General features: G+C 51.8%; 2 protein-coding genes across 2 annotated transcripts; both read right to left on the bottom strand.

The window, feature by feature from the left end:
- Positions 1-398: 398 nt before the first annotated feature.
- TMPRSS13 (transmembrane serine protease 13) lies at positions 399-22,992 on the bottom strand. Its single transcript, XM_061203669.1, has 14 exons — positions 22,915-22,992; positions 21,017-21,148; positions 19,551-19,794; positions 18,372-18,476; positions 15,090-15,212; positions 13,941-14,070; positions 12,008-12,100; positions 8,446-8,489; positions 6,708-6,870; positions 5,638-5,810; positions 2,777-2,875; positions 1,433-1,575; positions 1,136-1,288; positions 399-425 (listed from the first exon to the last, which is right to left on the bottom strand). The coding sequence occupies exons 1-14, from the start codon at positions 22,990-22,992 to the stop codon at positions 399-401; spliced, it is 1,707 nt and encodes a 568-aa protein (XP_061059652.1).
- On the bottom strand, positions 16,668-17,219 carry LOC133099026 (large ribosomal subunit protein uL22-like). Its single transcript, XM_061202494.1, has one exon. The coding sequence runs from the start codon at positions 17,217-17,219 to the stop codon at positions 16,668-16,670; it is 552 nt and encodes a 183-aa protein (XP_061058477.1).
- Positions 22,993-23,069: the final 77 nt, after the last annotated feature.

Genomic DNA, 23,069 nt, shown 5'->3' with positions numbered 1-23,069 from the left:
GGGGGAGGCGGCCCATTCTGGACTAGTCTCCAAGTCAGGGTCAGAGAAGCAAGAATTCCTGATGTGACCTTCCAGGCCCTTCCCTGGGCTCCACCTCCTCCATCCATTATGGTCACCCCTGTGGGAACTCCATGGTGTCCAAACAGTTATCTTCAGGTGATTTCCAGCCTGGCGTGTGAGAAGAGCTGACAGCTCTCCTGGTTTCTGAAGACCTTGGGAAAGCAGTGACACACACGTGTGCCCATGCACACACACATGTGTATTCACAGAGGCAGCAGACAGTGGAGGTGGCAGTAACGATGGTGTCTGGTGGCCTTTAGCCCAGATGATGGTGCCTATGGCCCGGTCACATTGGCCAGAGTCTTTACAGCAGCCAGTGCCGTGCGGTGGAGCCGGACTTAGGCTTTCTGGAAGCGTGTCTCACTCTGAGGAGAAGAGGGAGAACAGGGTGAGGGTGGGCAGGGTGTGTCTGGAACACAGAAAGCTGAAGGTGGGGCCTCAGAGCCTAAAATTCAGCCCAGCTGTCATCGGGCACTGCCCCTCAGAGAAGAGGGGCAGCCCAGGGGAAAAGATGGGAACAGGACCCGCCCCACTGGATTTCCAGAGAAGCCTTCCCATCCCCACCTGAGCCCTCACTGCCTGGGCAGAGAAGGGAAGGGCCGGCACAGCACCCCTGCTCTACAGCTAGGACGCAGGCCCAGGGAAGGTAGGGGCTGGACCGGGTCCACAGAGGTGGGGGGTAGACCTCCGTTTCCTGATGCCCAGTTTCCCAGGAGACCCACCTCCTGCCAAGAAGGGGAGGCCTCCTCCTGTCAGTGTGTGGGCTCATGACGTGGCCATCACTGGGCAGAGGACAGTGATGATGGGGCCGGTACCCAGCCTAGACCCACCACTTTCCAACCCTCTGAGCTCTGTTTTGCAGGAGGAAAAGGGGCGGAAGAAGCACAGGCAGCTTGGGTCGGCCCAACATTTGACTCCGGTCCTGTCCTGGTCATTTCCACATTCTGAACACCCCGAAAGGCGAGGGGGCAAGGGGACCTCGCCGAGACCCTGGGGAAAGGCTAGGCCCTCTTCCAGGCACCCCACCTTTGGGAGTCCCCGCCTGCTGGGTGCACACCCCCTGCAGGGCTCTCACCTCCATCTTGCTGTATATCCAGTGGAGGACTTCCGTCACTTTGGTGTACACGCCGGGTTTGTTTCTCTGGCCACAGCCCACACCCCAGCTGGTGACCCCTGCCAGGTACCAGTGGTGGCTCTGCTCGCAGACCAGGGGCCCCCCGCTGTCTCCCTACAGGGGAGTGCACGCGCATCAGCAGGTTGACGACTCTGATCATCAGATCATCACCCGACTCTCCCTCCAACCCCAAAACCCCAGCCTTCCTCCCTTCCCTTGGGGTCCCAGGGCCTGAGCCCCACGCGGGAGCAGCCTCACCTGGCAGGAGTCTCTCCCTCCCTGCAGGTCCCCCGCACACATCATCCTCGGGGTGAGGTGGTTGTTGTAGACCAACTGGTTGTTACACTTCTTGTAGTCGATGAGGTTGACCTGCACCTCCCGGAGGAAGGGGGATGTCATCTCTTCAGTGCAGGGGAGGAGAGAGAAGACGGGAAGGGAGTGAGACTCCGGGCGGCTTTGTGGTCTTCCAGCTGCCCACCCCGCACCCCAGACTGGCAGCCTCCCAGGCGTGGAGGGCACCATTCCCATGGTAGGCCACCCAGGATGTATGGGCACATACACCCTCACACCAGACACAACTCACTACACATAACAGAGACGCACGTACACAGACAAACTCACAGGCCTATCGGGCTGCCTTACATGCTGCACAATGCCTTTCTGTATTCAAAGCAATGTCAAATAGATCGTTTCTGGTAAGCACGTGCTCTGAGGAGCGCAGGTGTGATGAATCCATTTACAGAGGGAGAAATTTAGGGCTGAGGAAGGACTTGCCCACGGTCACCCAGCGAGTCAGTCACAGGGCCAAGATCAAAACGAGGCTGCTCCTGGCCAGTCACCGCTCCATCCCACGAGCAGGCCCTGACACCTGCGGCGGCCACAAGCTCACGACTCTCGTGGCAAGGCCAGCTGACTGCTGTGCCCTCCTGCCCAGTATACATAATCTTACAGACCGGACACCAGACACGGCCACCCTGTGATCATGATGAAGTGAGGGAAAACCAAACCGCTTCCTAGCCTTGTTTCCGCACAGACAAAACACAAGGTAGGTCAAACCACGAAAGGACCAAACAGCCCCCTGTCCCAGCCAGGAGGAACAGCTGCTGCTTCTTCACCAACTACAGCTTTAGACTCAGTCTATTAACTCTTTCTAAACGAGATGATTAAGATATCCACTCACAGGATTCTCCCTGCTTCCTACAAGCAACCAATCTAGAGAAAGACTTTGCTTCTTTGAACCCCCTTCAAAGTACCCGAATCCTATAAGTCCTTTCTGACACCCTCTTGTCGAGACGCCCCACGGTTCTCCCTGGTGTGAGTTCTCCCTCGGTGCAATGAGCAATGAACCCAGGTCTTTCAAAGATAGGGGTTTTCCTCGTGTTCTTGGCTGGGGCATTGTCACAGCAACTGCTTTGATGTATACACAGGTGTATATACACACACATTCACACCAAGGCCCATGAATCTATATATCCAAACCCTCATCTAGGTAGACCCTCATCTCTATACCCTGACATATCACCCACACACACTCTACATAGACACATATGTATACACACACACACACACACACACACACACACTCTAGCATCTGCCTCTCACCATCTGTCTCCTTGGTCTTGCCGAAGCCTGTGACCCAGCAGGTCTCATTGAGGCTGAAGGTCTGTCCATGCATGGGGAGGCAGGCAGGGTGGACATGTGCTGTGACAAGACCTCAAGACATCAGTGAAGGGACAAGGCTGGAGGTTTTGGGGGGAGTGGTGTGTGGAGGGACAGGAGTACCAATGTCCCAGGACCTCCTCCTTCCCCCCAGAGTGCTTCTGAATCTTTCAGGGCCTTGAACTGACCAGGCAAGAAACTCAATCGCTTTATCTTGACCCTCCAGCCTTCAGGGTGCCGTCAGAGTCCCCCAGACATTCTGATTTTTCAGTGGGTGACATGTGAGCAGATGCATATGTCTTGGAAGCTCCCCTGTGCCCAGCTGATACTGGGTGGCTGAGGGTCTCTCTGCTTCAAGAGTGGCTGTCCTGGCTGAGCCTCTTCCACGCCTGACCCTCAGAGCAAGGAGCAGTGCAGGCTAAATCCCAGGTATTACTGGCATGACGTCTCAGGGGTGTGTCCTGCCTGGTCTGGGGAGGGCACCCCTGGTTGGCCAGGGCCCGAGCCTCTCCCTCCAGGGTGAGACAACCTCTCCAAGTGGGGAGAGCGCATCCCTAGAGGCACAGGCCACGAAACTGCTGCTCCCTTGCTCCCACACTCAGAACCATATAGAAGGTGCTGTTGTGCATCAGTTCATAAGCTCCCTCTGAGGACCCGTGTTCCCATGTGGATTAGAGCATCAACCAACTTGCAAGAAGAAAAGAGGTGATAGAATGTTTGCAGTGTTCACGACTGTTATGCTTACTGCAGCTTCCCGTGCCTAAAACAGTGCCTGACACGTAGAAAGTGCTCATAGGAAGGAAGGAAGGAAAGAAGGAAGGAAGGAAGGAAGGAAGGGAGGGAGGGAGGGGAGGAAAGGGAGGGGGATAGGGAGGGGAGGGAGGGAGGGAGGGAGGGAAGGAGGGAGGAGAAAGACAGAGGGAGGGAGAATGAATGTAAAATTTTTCTCCTGTAAATTGGGAGTCTAACACATTTCTCTGCTAGAGGGTAAACAAACAAAAAATAAATGAAGGGATGGCATCAATTATTAACCAAAAACACAAAACATGACTTCTTAAAATGGTCTGTGCCTATTTTTGAGACATGCAGTCTTAAAAACATGTAACACTATTATATATTCTACTTTTTTTATGGGGTAATTAAATTTATCAGTGAGCCTTCACTAGTTTTCTCAGCTAGTACTGTGACTTCGAAGCGCTCAGCCTACCAGACAGTTTAAGAAAATCTGCCCTGATCTCTAAACCAAAAATCAGCGCACATGATCTGACCACAGGACTACATAAATCTAAGCTGTGACTGTCTCAGCCTAGAGATATTTTTCCTTCCCAGGAGAGTGGGATGGGGTAGGAGAGGCTATCAGAGTCTAGAGAGGGACTGCTGCAGTCTGAAAAGCATAGGTAGTGCTATAATAGCTTTAATTTAGTTTTACAAATTAACTATATTTGGAATTCCAAATAATATTAAGGGGGTTTGGGGTGATGGCAGGTAAGATCTGGACGGTTAGCCAAATGAAGTCTGGGTTTTACAAGGTTGGGAAGGCCTGTCCTGGTCCTTCAGACTGCCTGCCCCCTTTTATGTGTGCACGAGGGGCAGGGCAGGGGCAGCACGGCACCCCCATCTCACCGTCCCAGGCTCCACAGACGAGGCTAGGAGGGGCAGGAGAAGGGCAGAGAGGGCTCGCCCGTGGCGGGCGGTGGGCTTGGCTTCTGCTGGGCTCGGCTCTGGGCCGGCTCCACCCAGCCCAGTCCTGCGTTGGGGCTGGGGTTCTCCTCCCCACACCACTGTGATGAGCTAACCGCTGTGACTCAGGACCAGCACCGCCTCTGTAATTAATGTGCCGGCAAAGGCCAGCTCACAGGCCCAGAGCACCAGAAGGGCTGGACTAACCAGAGAGCCCTCCAAGGCTTCCAGAAGGCTCTGTAGCCTGCCAACACCGATTAGGTGCCCAAATCTGTGCCACCACGGCTCCCCGGGGTGCCCCCGATATCACATCACTAACTTCTAAGTGGCTGTTTGTGTGTGTCGTCCGTTTTGTTCTCTTTGCAATGGAACTGCAGAGCCGCTATGTAGTAGACACACAGTATCTGATGCGTGAACAAATGGGTGGATGAAGTAATGAAGAAAAACTCTGATCTCCTGAGAACTTCAGCAGCATTTCCTTCCTGTAGCCCCATTTGGTCCTCAGCTCCAACCTCACGGCAGTTAGATGTTTGGATGTATAGGTACTTTTCTTGTGTTCCCAACTTTGGTGTTGGCAATTTGCCAGCAGGGAGCAGCGTGGGAAGAGCATTGCTTAGAAGCCAGACCCAGCTGGACCCAGTCTTGGAGCTGCCACTTATTACTGCATGGCCTCGGGGAATTCTCTCTCCCTAAAGCTCCTCTCCTCAAATGTAAAATGAAGCTAATAACAGTACCTGCTCCACAGGATGGGTTGTGAAGAGTAAGTGAAATTGTAGATGTAAAATGCCTACCACAGTGTCTGGTCTCTGTTAAGTGCTCGATATACCAGTGAAACAATTCGATCTGTTTATCCTGATGAAGACCAGTATCCAAACCCTGGCTCTGTCACCAATTTGCAATGTCAGATGTGTCACTGGGGCAAGTTTGTTTCCAACCTCTGGGTCTCAGTTCCCCTAACTGTAAGACAGAGGTGTTCCACTAAGTGATCTCTAAGAATCTTTGACATCCACCACGCTGAAGCTCTGGACCCTGGGATGGGTCAGCGGATGCTGCTAAGTGTAAAGGCTGGGCCCCAGGGCTGCTGGATGAGCAGGGTGGGGTGTGTCAGGCATGGATCCACTCACCGGTCAGAGTCAGGGGCTCGGAGAGCCGCATGAGGGCGATGTCATAGTCGTCCTTGCTGTCCGTGTAGTTGCTGTTGATAATGATCTGGGCAATGGAGGCTCCCTCGGGCAGCTGGTGCAGGTTGTTGGTGCCCGCGTACACCTTCCAGCCCTCCAGCATCTTCTCCGGGGTTCTGCCAGAGCCACAGAGAGCATGGGCCAGTTACCACCTGGCAGAGCCCTCTGGCAGCATCCGCTGCACCCAGGGAGCTACAGCCAGAGCACCACTGGAGGCAGGAGAATGGATGAAATGACCTCTGGAGGGAGCGCTCTATCTTAGCCCAGGGATCTAGGACAATCCCCTACTTCCAAGAAACCTCTCTGAACTGGCGGTTCTGTACCTTACAATAGAAAACGGGAGGGGATGAGTAAGACTTCTGGGACCACTGGCCCCACTGTCTCCTCTGGACGCCACCAAGGATCAAATAAGGTGGGTGGGACACATCTCAGTGGTAGCATCCTCAGCAGAAACGGAGCTTTCGACAGGACAAAGTGACCCACTGAAGCCTCACTACTGGGGAAGCCAGTGCCCCTGAGGCCTCGTCTCCGAGCCCTTTCCTGTCCACCAGCTCAAAGGACAGGCCTGGCTGGTGACTGTCAGAAGCTGACTGCACTGCCCTTCCCACAACCCCCATCCCTCAATTCCTGGGACAGCATTCCTGATGTCTTGGGCTCCTCCCCTCTAACTTCCAGTTTCTGGAAGCAGCAACAAGCCCCAAACCTCTTTATTTCACCCTGTGCTTTAGGGCAGGCTCACAGTTCCTTCCTTCTACCTGCCTCTCTCTCTCCCTTGGAGCCACCAATGGTATTTTCTCACTCTACTGGCTCAGAACAAGTAATCCCAACTCACAGCCCCAGGACCAAATACCAATGGCAAATCATGGTCCTCGCCACACACGTGCCGCCCAACCCGCAGGGTCCAGGCTTACAAACAAAGCCCTCCTCCACAGACAGAAGTCAGTCTGCCCTCAGCCCTTGCTGGTGTCCCCGACCCTCAGCGGTGTTGCATCACTGCCCCCTTGGGCACTTACATGAAGAAGCAGTGGGCGGCGGTGAGAACCCACTGGGCATCGATCAGCGTGCCCCCGCAAATGTGGGTGTGGGCATACTGCAGACTAACTTGCCAAGGCCACCTGCTCTCTGGGGCCAGCGCCCCTCCCACGATCCGCCCGGTCATGGCCCTCAGTCCACAGTCTGGGGAGAAGCAGAAGAGATGAACTAGTATGAACTCAGCTTTTCTCGGAGCTGCTACCGTGCTCCCAGGCCCAGGAAAGCTCAGGCAGCCGCACCCTGAGGGTGCCACCCACCCATGGAGGCCGCTGTGCTCACTTAATCTGATGCGGCACAGCTGCTTCCTGCCAACACAGAGCTCCCACATGGTGGGTTAGCTTTCTGGGATCATCCAGTGGGAAGTTTGGTCCTAGGAAAGATCCTCTTTCCTCCCACTCATTCATTCTTCCATAAATGCTTCCTAAATACCTCATGCTTTGGGCACTGTGCCAGGCATTAGGACCACAGAGGTGAATCCCAGGGCTGCTGTCAGGAGCTCGGGAACGCAGACCAAGCCTAACATGACCCTGACTTGGTAAGCACTGTGATGGGGATCGTTTCAAAACAAAGGCGAGGGCTTCCCTGGTGGCGCAGTGGTTGAGAATCTGCCTGCCAATGCAGGGGACACGGGTTCGAGCCCTGGTCTGGGAAGATCCCACATGCCGCGGAGCGACTAGGCCCGTGAGCCACAATTACTGAGCCTGCGCATCTGGAGCCTGTGCTCCGCAACAAGAGAGGCCGCGATAGTGAGAGGCCCGTGCACCGCGATGAAGAGTGGCCCCCGCTTGCCACAACTAGAGAAAGCCCTCGCACAGAAATGAAGACCCAACACAGCCATAAATTAATTAATTAATTAATTAAAAAACAAAAACAAAAAAAAACAAAGGAGAAAAGCCCTTCCCGTGATGCACAGGTAGTTCGTGCCCACATGTTTCCTCAGTGGGTCATTCCATGCTGTTGGGGACCCTGCACCCCAAGCGGACATTTCCAAACATGTTCTGGAGTGAGTCCTCCCCCCGAAATCATGGACAGAGTTTGTTCATATGTGTGTTCTTTCTTTGAAGAAGGAGAGAGGGAAGAGCCAGTGGTGGTCTGAGGGGGCTCCATCCACAGCACTGTGCCCGCCTGCTCAGGGGAGCACCTCACCTGGTCACCATGAGCACACAGCACTCATGGACCCGTTAACAGTCTGGGCTTTGGGGTCAGACCCAAGGTCCAATACCAGCTCCTTACCTACCAGCGGTCTGACCTTAAGTAAGGCAAAATTTTCAGTCTCTTTTCAGTAAGTGGACAATAATGGCACCTGCCTCGTGAGAATTAAACGTAATCACGTTTGTAAAGCCATAGGAGCAGTGCCTTGGCATCCAGTGTGCTCCGTAAATGTTGGCTCTGGATCTAGCTCCATGTCTATTGATAGCAGAGCTTTAAGCTGGCCCTGACGTGCTCTCCCAGTCCTCTGCCCTCTGCCCAGAATCCAGGAGACTTGAATGGCGAGGTTGCTGGGCTAAGCAGAGTCAGGAGAAGGGGAAATGCTACCCTGAGAATGTCCATCCAGGTGCCTTACAGGGACCCTGGCCCTGAAGCAGGCCTGCTGCTCCAGCCCCTCTTCCTGGCTTGGACACCCAGGGCTGGCACTCTCCCTCATAGGGACCCCACACCTCTTCCCCCTGACTCCCACCCCACACAGGCCACTATCCAGGAGAAAGGGCATCTTCTTACGGGAACACTGGAGAGCCACATATTGCTGGGAAGGGCATTCAGACCTGCAGGAGGAAACACAAAAGATGAGAAAAGGGCACATTAGCTGCCTCCTCCAGGAAGCCTTCCGTGATTGGCTCCTGCTAAGTCTCATCCCATCCCCTCTGCACAAGAATATGGAGATTCTTTTCTTTTCTTTTTTTTTTTTTACAACATCTTTATTGGAGTATAATTGCTTTACAATGTTGTGTTAGTTTCTGCTGTATAACAAAGTAAATCAGCTATATGTATACATATATCCCCCATCCCCTCCCTCTTGCGTCTCCCTCCCACACTCCCTATCCCACCCCTCTAGGTGGTCACAAAGCACCGAACTGATCTCCCTGTGCAATGCAGCTGCTCCCCACTAGCTACCTATTTTACATTTGGTAGTGTATATATGTCAATGCATTCTCTCACTTCGTCCCAGCTTTCCCTTCCCCCTCCCCATGTCCTCAAGTCCATTCTCTATGTCTGCGTCTTTATTCCTGTCCTGCCCCTAGGTTCATCAGAACCTTTTTTTTTTTTAGATTCTGTATATATGTGTTAGCATATGGTATTTGTTTTTCTCTTTCTGACTTACTTCACTCTGTATGACAGACTCTAGGTCCATCCACCTCACTACAAATAACTCAATTCTGTTTCTTTTCATGGCTGAGTAATATTCCATTTATATATGTGCCACATCTTCTTTATCCATTCATCTGTCGTTGGACACTTAGGGTGCTTTCATGTCCTGGCTATTGTAAATAGTGCTGCAATGAACCTTGTGGTACATGTCTCTTTTTGAATTATGGTTTTCTCAGGGTATATGCCCAGTAGTGGGATTGCTGGGTCATATGGTAGTTCTATTTTTAGTTTTTTAAGAAACTTCCATACTGTTCTCCATAGTGGCTGTATCAATTTACATTCCCACCAACAGTGCAAGAGGGTTCCCTTTTCTCACACCCTCTCCAGCATTTGTTGTTTGTAGATTTTTTGATGATGGCCATTCTGACCGGTGTGAGGTGATACCTCATTGTGGTTTTGATTTGCATTTCTCTAATGATTACTGATGTTGAGCATCCTTTCATGTGTTTGTTGGCAATCTGTATACCTTCTTTGGAGAAATGTCTATTTAGATCCCATTTTTGGATTGGGTTGTTTGTTTTTTTGATATTGAGCTGCATGAGCTGCTTGTATATTTTGGAGATTAATCCTTTGTCAGTTGCTTCATTTGCAAATATTTTCTCCCATTCTGAGGGTTGTCTTTTCATCTTGTTTATGGTTTCTTTTGCTATGCAAAAGCTATTAAGTTTCATTAGGTCCCATTTGTTTACTTTTGTTTTTATTTCCATTTCTCTAGGAGGTGGGTCAAAAAGGATCTTGCTGTGATTTATGTCATAGAGTGTTCTGCCTATGTCTTCCTCTGAGAGTTTGATAGTGTCTGGCCTTACATTTGGGTCTTTAATCCATTTTGAGTTTATTTTTGTGTATGGTGTTAGGAAGTGTTCTAATTTCATTCTTTTACACATAGCTGTCCAGTTTTCCCAGCACCACTTATTGAAGAGACTGCCTTTTCTCCATTGTATATTCTTGCCTCCTTTATCAAAGATAAGGTGACCATATGTGCGTGGGTTTATCTCTGGGCTTTCTATCCTGTTCCATTGATGTATATTTCTGTTTTTGTGCCAGTACCATATTGTCTTGATTACTGTAGCTTTGTAGTATAGTCTGAAGTCTGGGAGCCTGATTCCTCCAGCTCCATTTTTCTTTCTCAAGATTGCTTTGGCTATTCGGGACCTTTTGTGTTTACATGCAAAAGGTGAAATTTTTTGTTCTAGTTCTGTGAAAAATGCCATTGGTAGTTTGGTAGGGATTGCATTGAATCTGTAGATTGCTTTGGGTAGTATAGTCATTTTCACAATGTTGATTCTTCCAATCCAAGAACATGGTATATCTCTCCATCTGTTTGTATCATCTTCAATTTCTTTCATCAGTGTCTTATAGTTTTCTGCATACAGGTCTTTTGTCCTCTTAGGTAGGTTTATTCCTAGGTATTTTATTCTTTTTGTTGCAATGGTAAATGGGAGTGTTTCCTTAATTTCTCTTTCAGATTTTTCATCATTAGTGTATAGGAATGCAAGAGATTTCTGTGCATTAATTTTGTATCCTGCTACTTTACCAAATTCATTGATTAGCTCTAGTAGTTTTCTGGTAGCATCTTTAGGATTCTCTATATATAGTATCATGTCATCTGCAAACAGTGACAGCTTTACTTCTTCTTTTCCAATTTGGATTCCTTTTATTTCTTTTTCTTCTCTGTTGCTGTGGCTAAAACTTCCAAAACTATGTTGAATAATAGTGGTGAGAGTGGGCATCCTTGTCTTGTTCCTGATTTTAGAGGAAATGGTTTCAGGTTTTACACCATTGAGAATGATGTTGGCTGTGGGTTTGTCATATATGGCCTCTATTATGTTGAGGTAAGTTCCCTCTCTGCCTACTTTCTGGAGAGTTTTTATCATAAATGGGTGTTGAATTTTGTCAAAAGCTTTTTCTGCATCTGTTGAGATTATCATATGGTTTTTATCTTTCAGTTTGTTAATATGGTGTATCACATTGATTGATTTGCGTATATTGAAGAATCCTTGCATTCCTGGGATAAACCCCACTTGAAGATGGAGATTCTGACCTTTCTCCCTCCCAGTGGGACAGACCCTTCCAGTGCTTTCTGCAGGAATGGGGATGGCTTAGTGCAAACCATGCCCACTCTTCTCCCGACCTCCCAGTTTTTCTGTGCAGATTGCACATATTGGCTAGGTCCATGTCCTTTGAACTCATGACTTCACTGTCCCAGCATCTTTCCCCAGCTAAACAGATGACCCAACATTCCTCTGACAGTTGCTCCATGTTCAGCCCGCAACGTAGCACGCGAACCACCCAGCACAAAGCAGGCATCCAGGAGGCAGCTCACTGCCTCCCTTCCCTCCCCATGCCTTCTTCTCTCACAGCCTGGTTTCTCATCTCCCCTCCCCAAGGTAAACACTGCTAGTTGGTGGAGCACCACCCCCCAACTCCTCCCCTCCACCCAGTGGCGGTGGGAAAGAGCAGCTGCAGTGCAAAGATGACAGATGGCGAGGCCTGGGGGGATGGCGATGCTGCTCGGATGGGCCTCCCTGCCCCTGACTACCTGCACCTGGTACTCCCCCTCCCCATTCCCCACCCCAGTGATGTTTCCCCCTTTCCACCCCAAGCCCCCTCCCTGCAGCAGCTTTCAGTCCAAACATCAGGCTGACCAGTGGCCCCGAGGTTTATTCATTGGCTCTGGCAACCAGGTAAACTCTTGGGGGCCCCTCTGACCTCGAGGTGCTCTGTGCACCCAGCTTCGACTACTTTCAAGTCAGGAGGCAGGTGGTGAATGAGAGCTGTTTCTGAGATGCTCTTGACATGCACGAGGGACTCCTGGAGGTGGGGTCCCAGAAAGGCCGAGGGAGAGGGGCTCCCTGACTCAGAGCACTCCTTCACTCCCCTGCGCACAGCTGAGAGCCTGGCCCGCCTCACACACCTGTAGATGCTCTCCTGGAAGGTGGAGCTATATTTGGAGATTGAGAAACTGCTCTCAAAATTCCTATTGGTCACCTTGGCTGTCCGGTAAGCACTGCAAGGGAGGAGAGGGAAGAAGAATGAACCTCCTTGAGCCAGCGCACACCCATGGTTCCCCAGCCAGCATGAGAGTCCCAGCGAGCCCTGCTGCCGAGGCCAGAGGCAGTTAAAACCCAACAATCTCGGACCCCACCCACTGTCCCCTACTAACCCTACACACTAACCCAGTAGTTTTGAAAGTGTGGTCCTATCCCAGGGGACAATGTTAGCACTGCCTGGGAATTTGTTAGAAATGCAAATTCTTGGGCTCTGTCCCAGACCTACCAAATCAAGAATTCTGGTTCTGCGTTTTAACAAGCTCTCCAGGTGATTCTGATGCGCTCTCAAGTTTGAGAAACGCTGACCTGGCCCTTTTCTATCCAGACTGTGATCCTTGGACTGACAGCAGCAGTATCACCCCAGATCTGCTGAGCCAGACTCTGCATTTTAAAGATCCTCGTGTTATGGGTTTGCACATTAAAGCCTGAGAACCGTTTGGCTTTTAGACCACAGTGTGCCTAAGAATCACCCCCCGGGGTGTTGTTAAGCAGGTTTGAAATCCTAATCCCAGAGATTCTGATTTCAGGGTGCATTTGAACAAGCACCCCAGGTGATTCTGCTGTGGGTGATCCATGGACCGCTATCTGCGTGGCCCTTTGGTGTGTTTCTAGAACATGGGACACCCTTGCGTGAGAGCATGCCTTTGTGGGTGCTGTCCCTCTACCCAGGGGCCTCCTCCATGCTCTGCTGACCTCCAGGCACAGTCAGGCACCCTCTCCCGTTGTGTGTGCATAATGCTTCCCACGTGTCCCTTCCGTTACACATCACACGGTGCTGTGATTATTGGTTGAAGCCTCTCTCGCCCACACCATACCAGAGATTGTCCAAGGGCAGGGATCTTGTCTGGGTGAATGGCTCAGACATAATAAAAGCTCGATGAATGTTCTTTGAATAAATGACACTATCTATTGAAGCCCAAGGGAAGTTTGCATTTGCATAAGGTCACACAACTCAATGATAAACGATGTCCGTTGTCTTCCAACTAGATCACCCAGGTCGTCTTTCACAGATGGGAACTCTGAGGCTGAGGTAGGGGCAGAGAACTGGTTCTAAGTCCTCGTCCCCAAGCCCTGGTGTTCTAGATGGTTTCTACAGAGAGCCCACAGTGAGATCCTAATAAATAAACCTTTCTCGCTACAACTTCACACACATTGGTGAACCCCCAAACTACTTGGTTTGAAACCCAGACCAAGAGGGAGGATGGAGGTGACTATGTGGCCTGCCAACCGGGGGCTCCTTCAAGGGGGAAGGTCATGGTAAACCCCACTCCCTACTCCGCCCACTGGTACCAGCTTCTTGTTTCAGATCTGTAGAGCCAAAGATGCTAATGACGTTACCTAGCCACATCTGCCCATCTCATTCCTGTTTGATGCATTCTAGCCCAAGCCGCAGCTGCTGCTCAAAGTCCACTGAAGGGTTTGCACAGCCTGAGTTGCTGGTTCCCAGATGTGAGGAGAAGACGAGACCTGCCCGAATGCCTACCCACCTCACAGGGCCTCCGCGACCACTGAATGCGAGCGTGGGCATGAGGGCGCTTTGATGCAGAAAACCATATAGGAACGTCATCCTGCTGCAGATCTGCAAATAACTACTTTGGCCTCTTGGAAACAGCTTGTCCCCAGACTTGGGCTCCTCGGGCCACTGTCCCTTTGAATAATTCAAGGGTGCTATGAGCTAGTGACCTCAGCCCTGGTCCCCAAGAGTCTTTTTAATATGAGTTTCCATCAATGATCCTGAGATGCCCTTATGAAGAGTCTGAGGCACCCCTGAAGCTGGGACTCATAGGGGAGGTTTACCTCTTGAAACCCAGCTGCTGGCAGATCTTCTTCGAGTAGAAATCATTCCAGCTGTCACTGCAGATAGGAAGCCACTTATGGGAGGATCCAGAGTAGACTTTAAGCAGAGACGTGTCCCAGTCAAACCTCACTGCAGGGCAAAAAAAGGTCAAGGCAGGTCCTCAGCACCAGGAAGCTCCAAGTTCTTGAGGAATGAACCGAGTAAGGCTCTGAGATGCTCCTGTCCTAAGGCTTCTCACTGAGGCCTTGCAAACAGCCGGGAGCTTGGCCCGGGATGGGATGATCATCAGCCAGTGCTCAGAGCCCAAGATGCTCAGTAAGGGCAGAGCCAAGGCAAGGGGCTGGGGTAGCGCAGAAAGAGCTCTCCATCTGACAGGACCCACGAGCCGTCACTGGGAGAAGGGGTGTGCACTGCCAGGAGCTATCACCCCAAGAGGGCAGTGACATGCCCAAATAAGAGAGGGACAAGGGGAGTGATGATCAACTGAGTGCTCACTAGACAGGCTGAGTCACAGATGGATGTGGTCATGGGCAAGGACACACATATACACACAGGTGGAAAGGGCCAGATGTGCACCCACAGACACCCACGTTAGGGCTGTACATGGACAACACAAGTAAAAACCACTGAGGACCAGCGCTCAAAGAGATCTCTGTGCTCGTGAAAGCCTTCATTTACAAACTGACCTTCATGAAACCACAGGGGTGGCAGGTCAGAGGTCACCTGCTGGGCACGTGGACAGAGCTCCGGATCCCACGCCTGCCTCCAGCCAGAGCAGCCCTGCTTTTCTCAGTCTGGTAGCTGCGAGCTGTCAGATTGTATCTGAGAACCACTAATCTTGTCCAATCCACTCATTTTCCAAGTTAGGAAACTGAAGCCCAGAGAAGGTAAGTGATTAACCCAAGTCACATAGCACTCAAAGCCAGGTTCCAAACCCCAGTCTACTGTAACTAGAGCCCAGATCTTCTGAGTCTCTGTCCATTGCCTCCCATTTGAGCTGATACCGAGTTTGCAGCCCCCAGAGTGCACATGCGCGGGTGCGCACGCGCGCAGACACACACACACACGCACACGCACGCACACGTGTGCACACGCACACACGCGCACACGCACACACACACACACACACGCACAGCCGGCCTCCTTACCACAGCCCAGCTCGTCGCTCTTCAGCTTACAGTCCACGACCCCATCACAGCGCACAGCCTGTTTGGGGCAGCTCTCTACCGGCTCCTTGTACTTGATCCCTATGTGGCCCTCCCAGAAGTAGACTGAAAAAGATGAAGCAGAAGCCTGGTCACTGCCAGCCCCGGAGAGACATGACGCTAAGCAGCCCAAGGCCCTGGGTGTTCTGAGACACTGATCTGCAATCCCTCTTGGACTCTGGGTCTCTCGTCCCCCATCTGTATGGAGAGAAAGGCTGCTCAGGAATGCTCCGGAATGCTCCAGAAAGCTCCTGCAAGCAGGGCAGCACTCAAGAGCAGCCACCCAGAGAGGGAGAGAGAGAGGGAGGGAGGGAGAGAGGTGTGGAGACGGTTACTACTCTGGGAGCTCCCCTGCCCTACATGCTGGCCAGAGTGGTGGTCAGAGAGACCCCTTCCTCCACCATCCCAGAGGCCCCTCCTCAGAGCCACTCTGGCATCCCTCCACCTCTGTGCTCTGCGGGTTGTAGCAGAGACATTTCCATCTTCAGTCATACACTTGCAACCACTACCTGTCCTGTCTTCTCAAAGGCTGTCCTCCCAGCCTCAGAAGCTCCTGGATTTTCTTCCTCCTCCCTCTTCTCTAAACAAGGGATGTCCCCTTGGCTCAGTTCTTGCCCCATTACTTGTCTTGATGCCTTTAAATGTCTTCCCATTCCACGAGCAACTCTAGGTGGCTGATTCCTAAATGTACAAGTTGGGCTGAAAAGCCAACAGCTTTACAAACCATATGTGAAAATCAGCTTCATGACTTCTTCTAAGACCCATCTCTTTCCAAACTAGGAACCGTCATCCCTCCTGCCCGGAAACACCTCCCCTTGGATGCCTAAGAAACCCCGGGTTCTGACTCCTCACCCTGCCTCTTGTCTGCAACCTGTTACTCAGCCCACACATATCCCACTGGTCCCACTATGCTCTCCATCACCCCGGGTGAAGGTCAGCCTTGTGTGACTGCTCCTTCCAAGTCCAGACACCAATCCCTCCTAACCTCTTGGACTTCCCCTTCCTCTCTGTGCCCTGGTCTTTCCCTCTCCCACGTCCTGGGCACTGAGGCTCCTGGGATCACTTTGATGTGTAGCAGAGAGAGCTCTCAGGGGGCAGGGGCTCTAGTCCTGACCCCACTGCAGAGCTGCTCAGTGACCACTTCCCTGGGAATTCCGGAGGTCAGGGGACTTCAGGGAATGCTGTGAAATCATGTTGAGCACCTGCCCTCAGTTGCCACCTCCCCCCTCCATGGGTTATTTCCTACTGGAGCAGATATCCCGTGTGGGGAAGGGAGGCAGCAGGGTGGGGCACCCCAGCGGGAGGTTCACATGGATGCCACGTGGCAGCAGGTTCCGTGTTAACGCCTTCACATGCATTGTCAGGCAGGCAGGGAAACTGAGGCTCGGGAAGTTAATTAACTTGCTGAAGTCACACAGCTGGTAAGTGGCAGAGCCGAGATGCTTCGGCAGGTCTGTCTGGTCCTAAAGCCATACTCCTTGTTTTCTTTTACTTTTATTTGTATTTATTTTTTTGCAGCATTTATTCCCGGGCCATAAGTTTTTGTTTCTTCAGTTTCTTCTGGGATATCTTCTTCTGGGCAACCTCCTCTTCTGGTTTAGGAACAATCTGTTCTTTTTCAGCAAGAATCATCTCAACGTGGCAGGGAGAGCTCATGTATGGGTTGATCCAACCACGAGCTTTGTAAGTCCTGCGCCTCATCTTGGGGGCTTTGTTCACCTGGATGTGCTCAATGACCAGAGAATCTACATCTAAGCCCTTAAGATCAGCATTACTCTCTGCATTTTTGAGCATGTGCAGTAAAAATTCAGCACTCCTTCTGGGCCACCGACCCTGCGTCCAGCCCCACTGTTTGGCCTGGGCACACCTACCAACTCCACCATTGTAACGACGGAATGGCACACGTTGCCTCTTTAAAGTGCCATCCTTCAGATACTTGGTGGCTTTTCGGATATGCATACCCTTAATGGCCTGGGCAGTTTCACGAGTGTTCTTAAAGTGAACACGAAGATTTGAACCTCTTGACTTGCATGATTTTGTGGGGTTTTCTGGGTCAAGTGAAGAGGGAACCATTTTTAGAGGTCACCTCAAGCCACTTACCGGAAAAGGAAACATAAAGCCATACTTTTAACCAGCATGCAACTTCTTCCCACGCAATCCTCTCCCTCAAACAGCCCTGCCCTTCGCCTCCCGTGCTGCCTCTTTAACAGAATCCTTACCCCTCAGCCTGGCATTTAAAGCTCTCTACAATGTGGCCCAGCCATGCCCAACCAAACGACAGCCCTCAGGTCCCCAAATGAATATTCTCTCTGGTTAAGTGGGTCCCTTCCCTCTCCCCATGCCAACTTGCCCATCTGCCCCCCCCCCACATTTCCTGCAGCTGCTCATCCTGCTCAGATGCCCTGCCCAAGACGCACCCCCCCATCTTCTAGGTCCTCATCTGGCCCCATGGCCTTTATGAGCTGTCCCCTGCCACCCCAGCCCATACGGCTGTCCTCTCTTCCTGATGGTCACACTCAAATCCGCTTGCACTTAATCATTTCCATCTATGTCCCCCAGGAGACTGTACTCTCCCTGAGGACAGGGCGGTGTGATGTGTGATCCCCTTTGCTCCCTCCTAAGATTTCCCACTGTGCTGGGCTCAGAGTGGACTCCCCAGCAGGGAGTCCAGGGACATGTCCTGAGTATCTTTCCCAAAGGAGGGTGTGGAATTGTGGGAGCCTGGACCCCTGAACACTTTATCCCATTGACTAAAAATGCCTGGGGACTTTTCCTAATCAATGTTTTTATGTCTGTTTTTTAAATAACTAACTTTTTTAGAGTGGGATTTTGTGCCAGGCATTGTGCCAGTAGCTCATTTATTCCTTATAACCCAGTGAAATCTTTAGGAAATTTTACTGAGCACATAATAAGTTGAATGAATGAATTTAATCCCATTTGAAGAAACAGAAACTGAGCTCAGACTGGTTAACTACTCGCCCAAGTAAGCAACACAGATGGGACCCAAGCCAGGTTCCTCTGACTTCCCACCCTCTCAACCCAGCTACCTCCAAGGGGCCTGGAGGTGCCATGGTCCAAGGCCATTTGCAGGAGTGTCCCTTTGTGGACATGGCAGCCGGCGAGTGTGTGTTCCCCACTCGTCTCCCTGCTGCGTGTCCCCATCCCTGAACCCCACTCCACCCCGCAGTGACCAGAGCCCAGCCCTCCTCCCTCTGTTAAACTCACAGAGAACGATGAGCGACACCACGAGGGCGATGAAGAGGAAGATACATCCGATGAGCAGCATATGCTTCAGGCCCTCCTGCCTGGTGAACTTGGGCAAGTTGATACCTGGGAACAGGCCAGAAGTAGGGGAGGGTGAGGCTGTTGGAGGGGAGTCCGGCACAATGGATGAGGGAGAAGGAAAGAAGGCTGGTCCAGGAGGGCCCTGTTAGGACCACTCCACCCAGAATATGGCACCACCCCTGCCTGAAACCAAGCTCCCTTTTACTCAGCATCTACTGTGGGCCAGCTAGGCATTTGCATGTGTTATCTTATTTAATTCTGACAGCAACTGTGTGAGCTGGGTATCATTACGCCCATTTTATAGACGGGGAAACTGAGGTTCATGGATGTTAAATAACTTGCTCAAGCTTACTTGGCTAGTGAGTGGCAGAGTAGGGATTCAAATGAAATGTGTCTGATCCCAAAGGTCTCCACACCAAAGTGCCTCACCGGCCCTTCAAAGGGCAAGACTGGGCCCCAAATCTTGGATGCTCCTCCAGGCCTGTTTATACTGCAGTGCTGGGGCAGGAGGACAGGAGGAGGGCAAAGTTGGGATGGGCAGAAAGGCTGCTTCCCTAAGGGCAGAGCCAGTTCCTGAGGACCATTTGACGTCTCTGTCTCCCTATTAGCTGAATCCTATAAGCCAGCTTGGGAAGTTGGGGGTGGGGCATGCCTGCCTGATCAGAATCTCTCTCTTTGCCCCTCTATCCACAGATGAGCCCACGATCATGACTGTACTCCAGTGCAGACCCCAGCTTCCTTGGCAGACCCCCAGGGCAGCCCAAGGAAAGAACCCTGGTTTCTAACCAGGAGCCGTGGCTCTCAAAATCTGCACCTTGACCCAGACTGAGCAGCCTCCAAAGTTACATCTGCTTTGTCGGTCCTGGTTTCTTAACCTCTACCCCATTTGCTACAATTTCCCACTGCCTTGGGTTTGCATGTCATGGTTCCTTCCTGCCCCCTCCTCCCCAGGTCCCCCACTGCCCACCCGGACCATCCCCCCTCCTTCCCAGTCATCGTTATTCAAGAGCTAGAGGAGGAGCAGAGAGTGACAACTTGGAGATTCCCCCCCACTGCACCCCCCTCCACCCTTGGACTGCTTCCCTGTTCCTCTTGCCTTCCCTGCAGGAGCCCCCTTACCTGGGCTCTCCCTGGTGGCCCTGGTGGCCCTGGCAGCTGATGTGGACATGTTAGGAGATGCCAGGACAGGTACGGCCCTCACTGGTGTGGCTCTAACAAGGTATACTGTCGTTGGAGATGATGTCATGGAGGCTGACATGGCAGATGATGACCTGCCAGGCGTTGACCTGGAAGGTGATTCCCGGGCTGGGCACGCACAGGCCAGAGATTCCCGGGCTGGAGGCGTCCTTGCCGGAGAGGCATTCTGAAAGCAGAGTGAAAGCCATCCCTCAGGCTGCTCCCCACTGCCAACCCACCCAGCTGTCAGCCCTGCTGGGCCAGGAGATAGATGCCCTGGAGCAGGCGGCTAGGGGGTGAACAGACCTCCCAGATAGGGAAGAGAATGTCCAGGGATGGATGAAAGCTCAAAGAGCCTGCGGTACCCTACTCCCTGCGGTCTCTCCCCATCACAGGGACCTGCGGAGGTGGGCAGAGGGCTGTGGGTCATCTGCCTGGGGTATGGGGGCACCTGCTTTGGCTACATGTGTCTAGAGACCCTCAAAAAAGAGGTTGCTGGACTGGACCCTCACTCTGAGGGGGAAGTAACCACCCTTTCTGCCCTCTTCACTCCCCTGCATCCCGCCCTTCTGTGTATGTGTGTTATATTATAAAACATCATTCTTACTATGAGCTGTCATCAAAAAGTGTGAAAGCACTACCTAAGAAAAGCCCTGACCTGCCTTGTACCCCACTGTTCTCAGTAACACAGGAAGTCACACACGCGTGCACACACACACACACACCCCCCAATACATCAGGGAAAAAGGAGAGGCAAGATGAAGGGGAAGAAGGTGACCAAGGTCCTTAACCTTCCTCAGCTGTAGGTGGAGTGATTTTTTCATTTAGATGTAGCACTTTAATCTGTAGTTACAGAGGACTTATTCTCTGAGTGCTTTATGTATTTACTCACTTGATCTTGAGAACTACCCTATGAGGTAGGAACTCTTATTATCCCCATTTTGCATCAGGTGAAACAGAGGCAGAGAGATTCAGTAACTTGATCAAACTCTCAGAGTTAGAGTGGCAGAGACAGGATTTGAGCCCGGAAGGTTGGGCTGTGGAGGCCACGCTCAACCACCAGGATTTGCTGCCTCTCTGAGGAGGGATGCATGAGATAATGCAGCAGTGGCCAGAGCAGGCAATCAATGAACACCAGTGCTGTTCCTTCCTGGAGAGTCTGAGCCTTTGGGTGCACTGAATCTGGGATTGGGAGCTGGTGGGCAGCCAGGGCTGATGGAAAGTCCTTGAGCAGCCTCTGCTGGTGGCCAGGCCCTGGTCTGCAGGAAGCCCAGTCCCTGTCACCAGATTAGGCATCCTCTCTCCTCCCTCTGGCTCCTTACAGAGATCTCTGCCCTCCCTCACACCATCTCTGCTTTCTAAGTCCCCTCTAGGTGTCCCCAGAACAGCAGGGGGAGCTGGAAACCGACCTGGCCCAGGGGCCACATCTGCCCCTCACTATCATTTCTGCTGAACACTGACTGGATACTCAGGAGGGCAGCCCGGGGAGCAGCAGGAATGGTGGGGGAAGGGACCCTGCGCTCTGGGCACAGTCGGCAGGGCTGTGTGGAAGAGACGGGGCTCTGGACCTTGGGCACCTCTGTTTCATCCCTCACCTACCACTGTGCTTAAAAGCATTTGACATTAGTAAGCAGCTCAGTTAATAAAAAGTCCTCTTCATTAGAACATCCGGCTCAAGTCAACACCATCAATCCTACCAGGCAGGGTGGGTTTTTTTGTTTTTTTTAGCTCCATCTTCTAAGAGTCAGAGGTCACTTTTTTTTTAACTCCATCTTCTAAGAGTCAGAGGTCACTTTTTTTTAACTCCATCTTCTAAGAGTCAGAGGTCACTAACTGATCTGGTCACTTCTCCATTTTTCTGGAGGCTGTGGGATGAATTCAAGGAGGGACGTTGAGTCCCTGACCACTCTCAGCTTGCCAGAGGCAGGGACCTGGGAGTGACTATCCCAGGGAGTTACTGGGGTTAACTGATGGACATGGGTAAATACACATGAGTCCAGATGCCCCAGCCAGCAGAGCAGGGACACACTCGTGTGTGTTTAGGGATATGAAGGGCAGCTGAACCAGAGCCCTTACCCCTGTTGTCTAGAGACTAGATTTCCACAAAACGAAGACAGGTTAGCCCCTGGAAGCCTCAAGGGGAACAGGACTGGGGTTGGAGCATGGAGAGGGGGTGAGGATATGCTGAAATGTACAATGCATCCGTTCACAGCACTGGCTTTGGAGTCAGGCAGACCTGGGTCCCAATCCTAGCTCTAGAAGTGTGACCTTAGACAAGCCACTTAACTTTCCTTTTTCTTTTTCTTAATCTGTAGAATAGGACTAATACTCCTGAGGATTCAATGAGATAAAATAAGAAATCTCTTGCCCGTGCCTGGTACACAGTGGCTGGGCAGGAAACGGTCATTCCTCTCCCCGCTTTGCACTGGCACACCCAGCGCCCACCATGCTGAGATTTAACAGCCCTGAGGCACGGCCAAAGGGCTAAAAGGTGGTGTGAGCTCATCTTGGGAGAAAAGAGGGTGCTCCACAAAGGCCAGACTAAGGTCCCTCAATAAGAAGAACAAGCCCAGGCTGCGTAGAGCCCTGTGCTTCCTTCCCACAAGTGGTGGCCCCAGCCTCGGCACCTGAGCGAGACCTTGGCATTGTGGCACCTCAGCTGGCCTGCCAGGCCTCCCTCCCTGTTATGCTCACAATATACATCTTCCCTCACCTCAGGGGAAATTCCCATAACTCAATACAATAAAATTGATTATAGCTCCCAATGTATGGTACTTTAGGGTTTATAATACACCTGCACATCTATGGCCTCCTGAGGTCATCACTCCATCCCTGAGAGGTTGATATGTTTAGAAGCGCATTTTACAGGTGAGGAATCCAAGGCTCAGAGCTCAGATTGCCCAGAATCACATAGTCGGGAACCTGGCCCAAGCCCATGTGCATCTGAGTCTCCTGCCCTCTTGAGTCAGGAGCAAGAGGCTCCCGGCCCAGTCTTTTCTCTGAACCCGGTGTATGGGATGCTCGTTCTTCATCTGTGACGTGGCTTGAGAATCGATCCTGGGACCTTGCAGGGCTGGGAGCGCCATGGGGAGCCTGGGGGTGGAGCCGAGGGTTCCTGCAGGGATCTTGTTCTTTCCAGTAGGAAGCAGGGAACTGAAAGTTTCCAGTGGGAAGCAGGGTTGGGCCTGGTGGCCTGCCAGGACAAGCCTGGTCATCAGGAGCGGTGGCATCACAGCCCTCCAGTACTCTCAAAGCCAGCTGGTGACTGGGCAAGAGACTTAACCTCTTTACATCTCGGTTTCCTTACCTGTGCGGTGAGCCGGTCACCTTGCTTCATAGCATCACAGTGATAGGTGATGTACATAAAGTAAGACTTGGTGACCATTAGCTGTGATGGTGGGTGGGTGTTTGTCTATTTGCTTGTTTGCTAAAGACACTGGGCTTGAAATAGAAAAATCTGTG

Source organism: Eubalaena glacialis, chromosome 10 (genome assembly GCF_028564815.1).
Source record: "Eubalaena glacialis isolate mEubGla1 chromosome 10, mEubGla1.1.hap2.+ XY, whole genome shotgun sequence".
NCBI lineage: Eukaryota > Metazoa > Chordata > Mammalia > Artiodactyla > Balaenidae > Eubalaena > Eubalaena glacialis.
Note: the sequence above shows the minus strand (reverse complement) of the source record. Positions and strands in the feature narration are given on the sequence as shown.

Coding starts and splice junctions, on each gene's coding strand:
- TMPRSS13 (XM_061203669.1), bottom strand. CDS start 22,992: ATGGTCACCAAGTCTTACTTTATGTACATCACCTATCACTGTGATGCT. Junction 15,213..18,371: donor GGTGTCGCTCATCGTTCTCT/GTGAGTTTAACA, acceptor CATCTTTTTCAG/TCTACTTCTGGGAGGGCCAC. Junction 14,071..15,089: donor GAGCGACGAGCTGGGCTGTG/GTAAGGAGGCCG, acceptor TTTGCCCTGCAG/TGAGGTTTGACTGGGACACG.
- LOC133099026 (XM_061202494.1), bottom strand. CDS start 17,219: ATGGTTCCCTCTTCACTTGACCCAGAAAACCCCACAAAATCATGCAAG.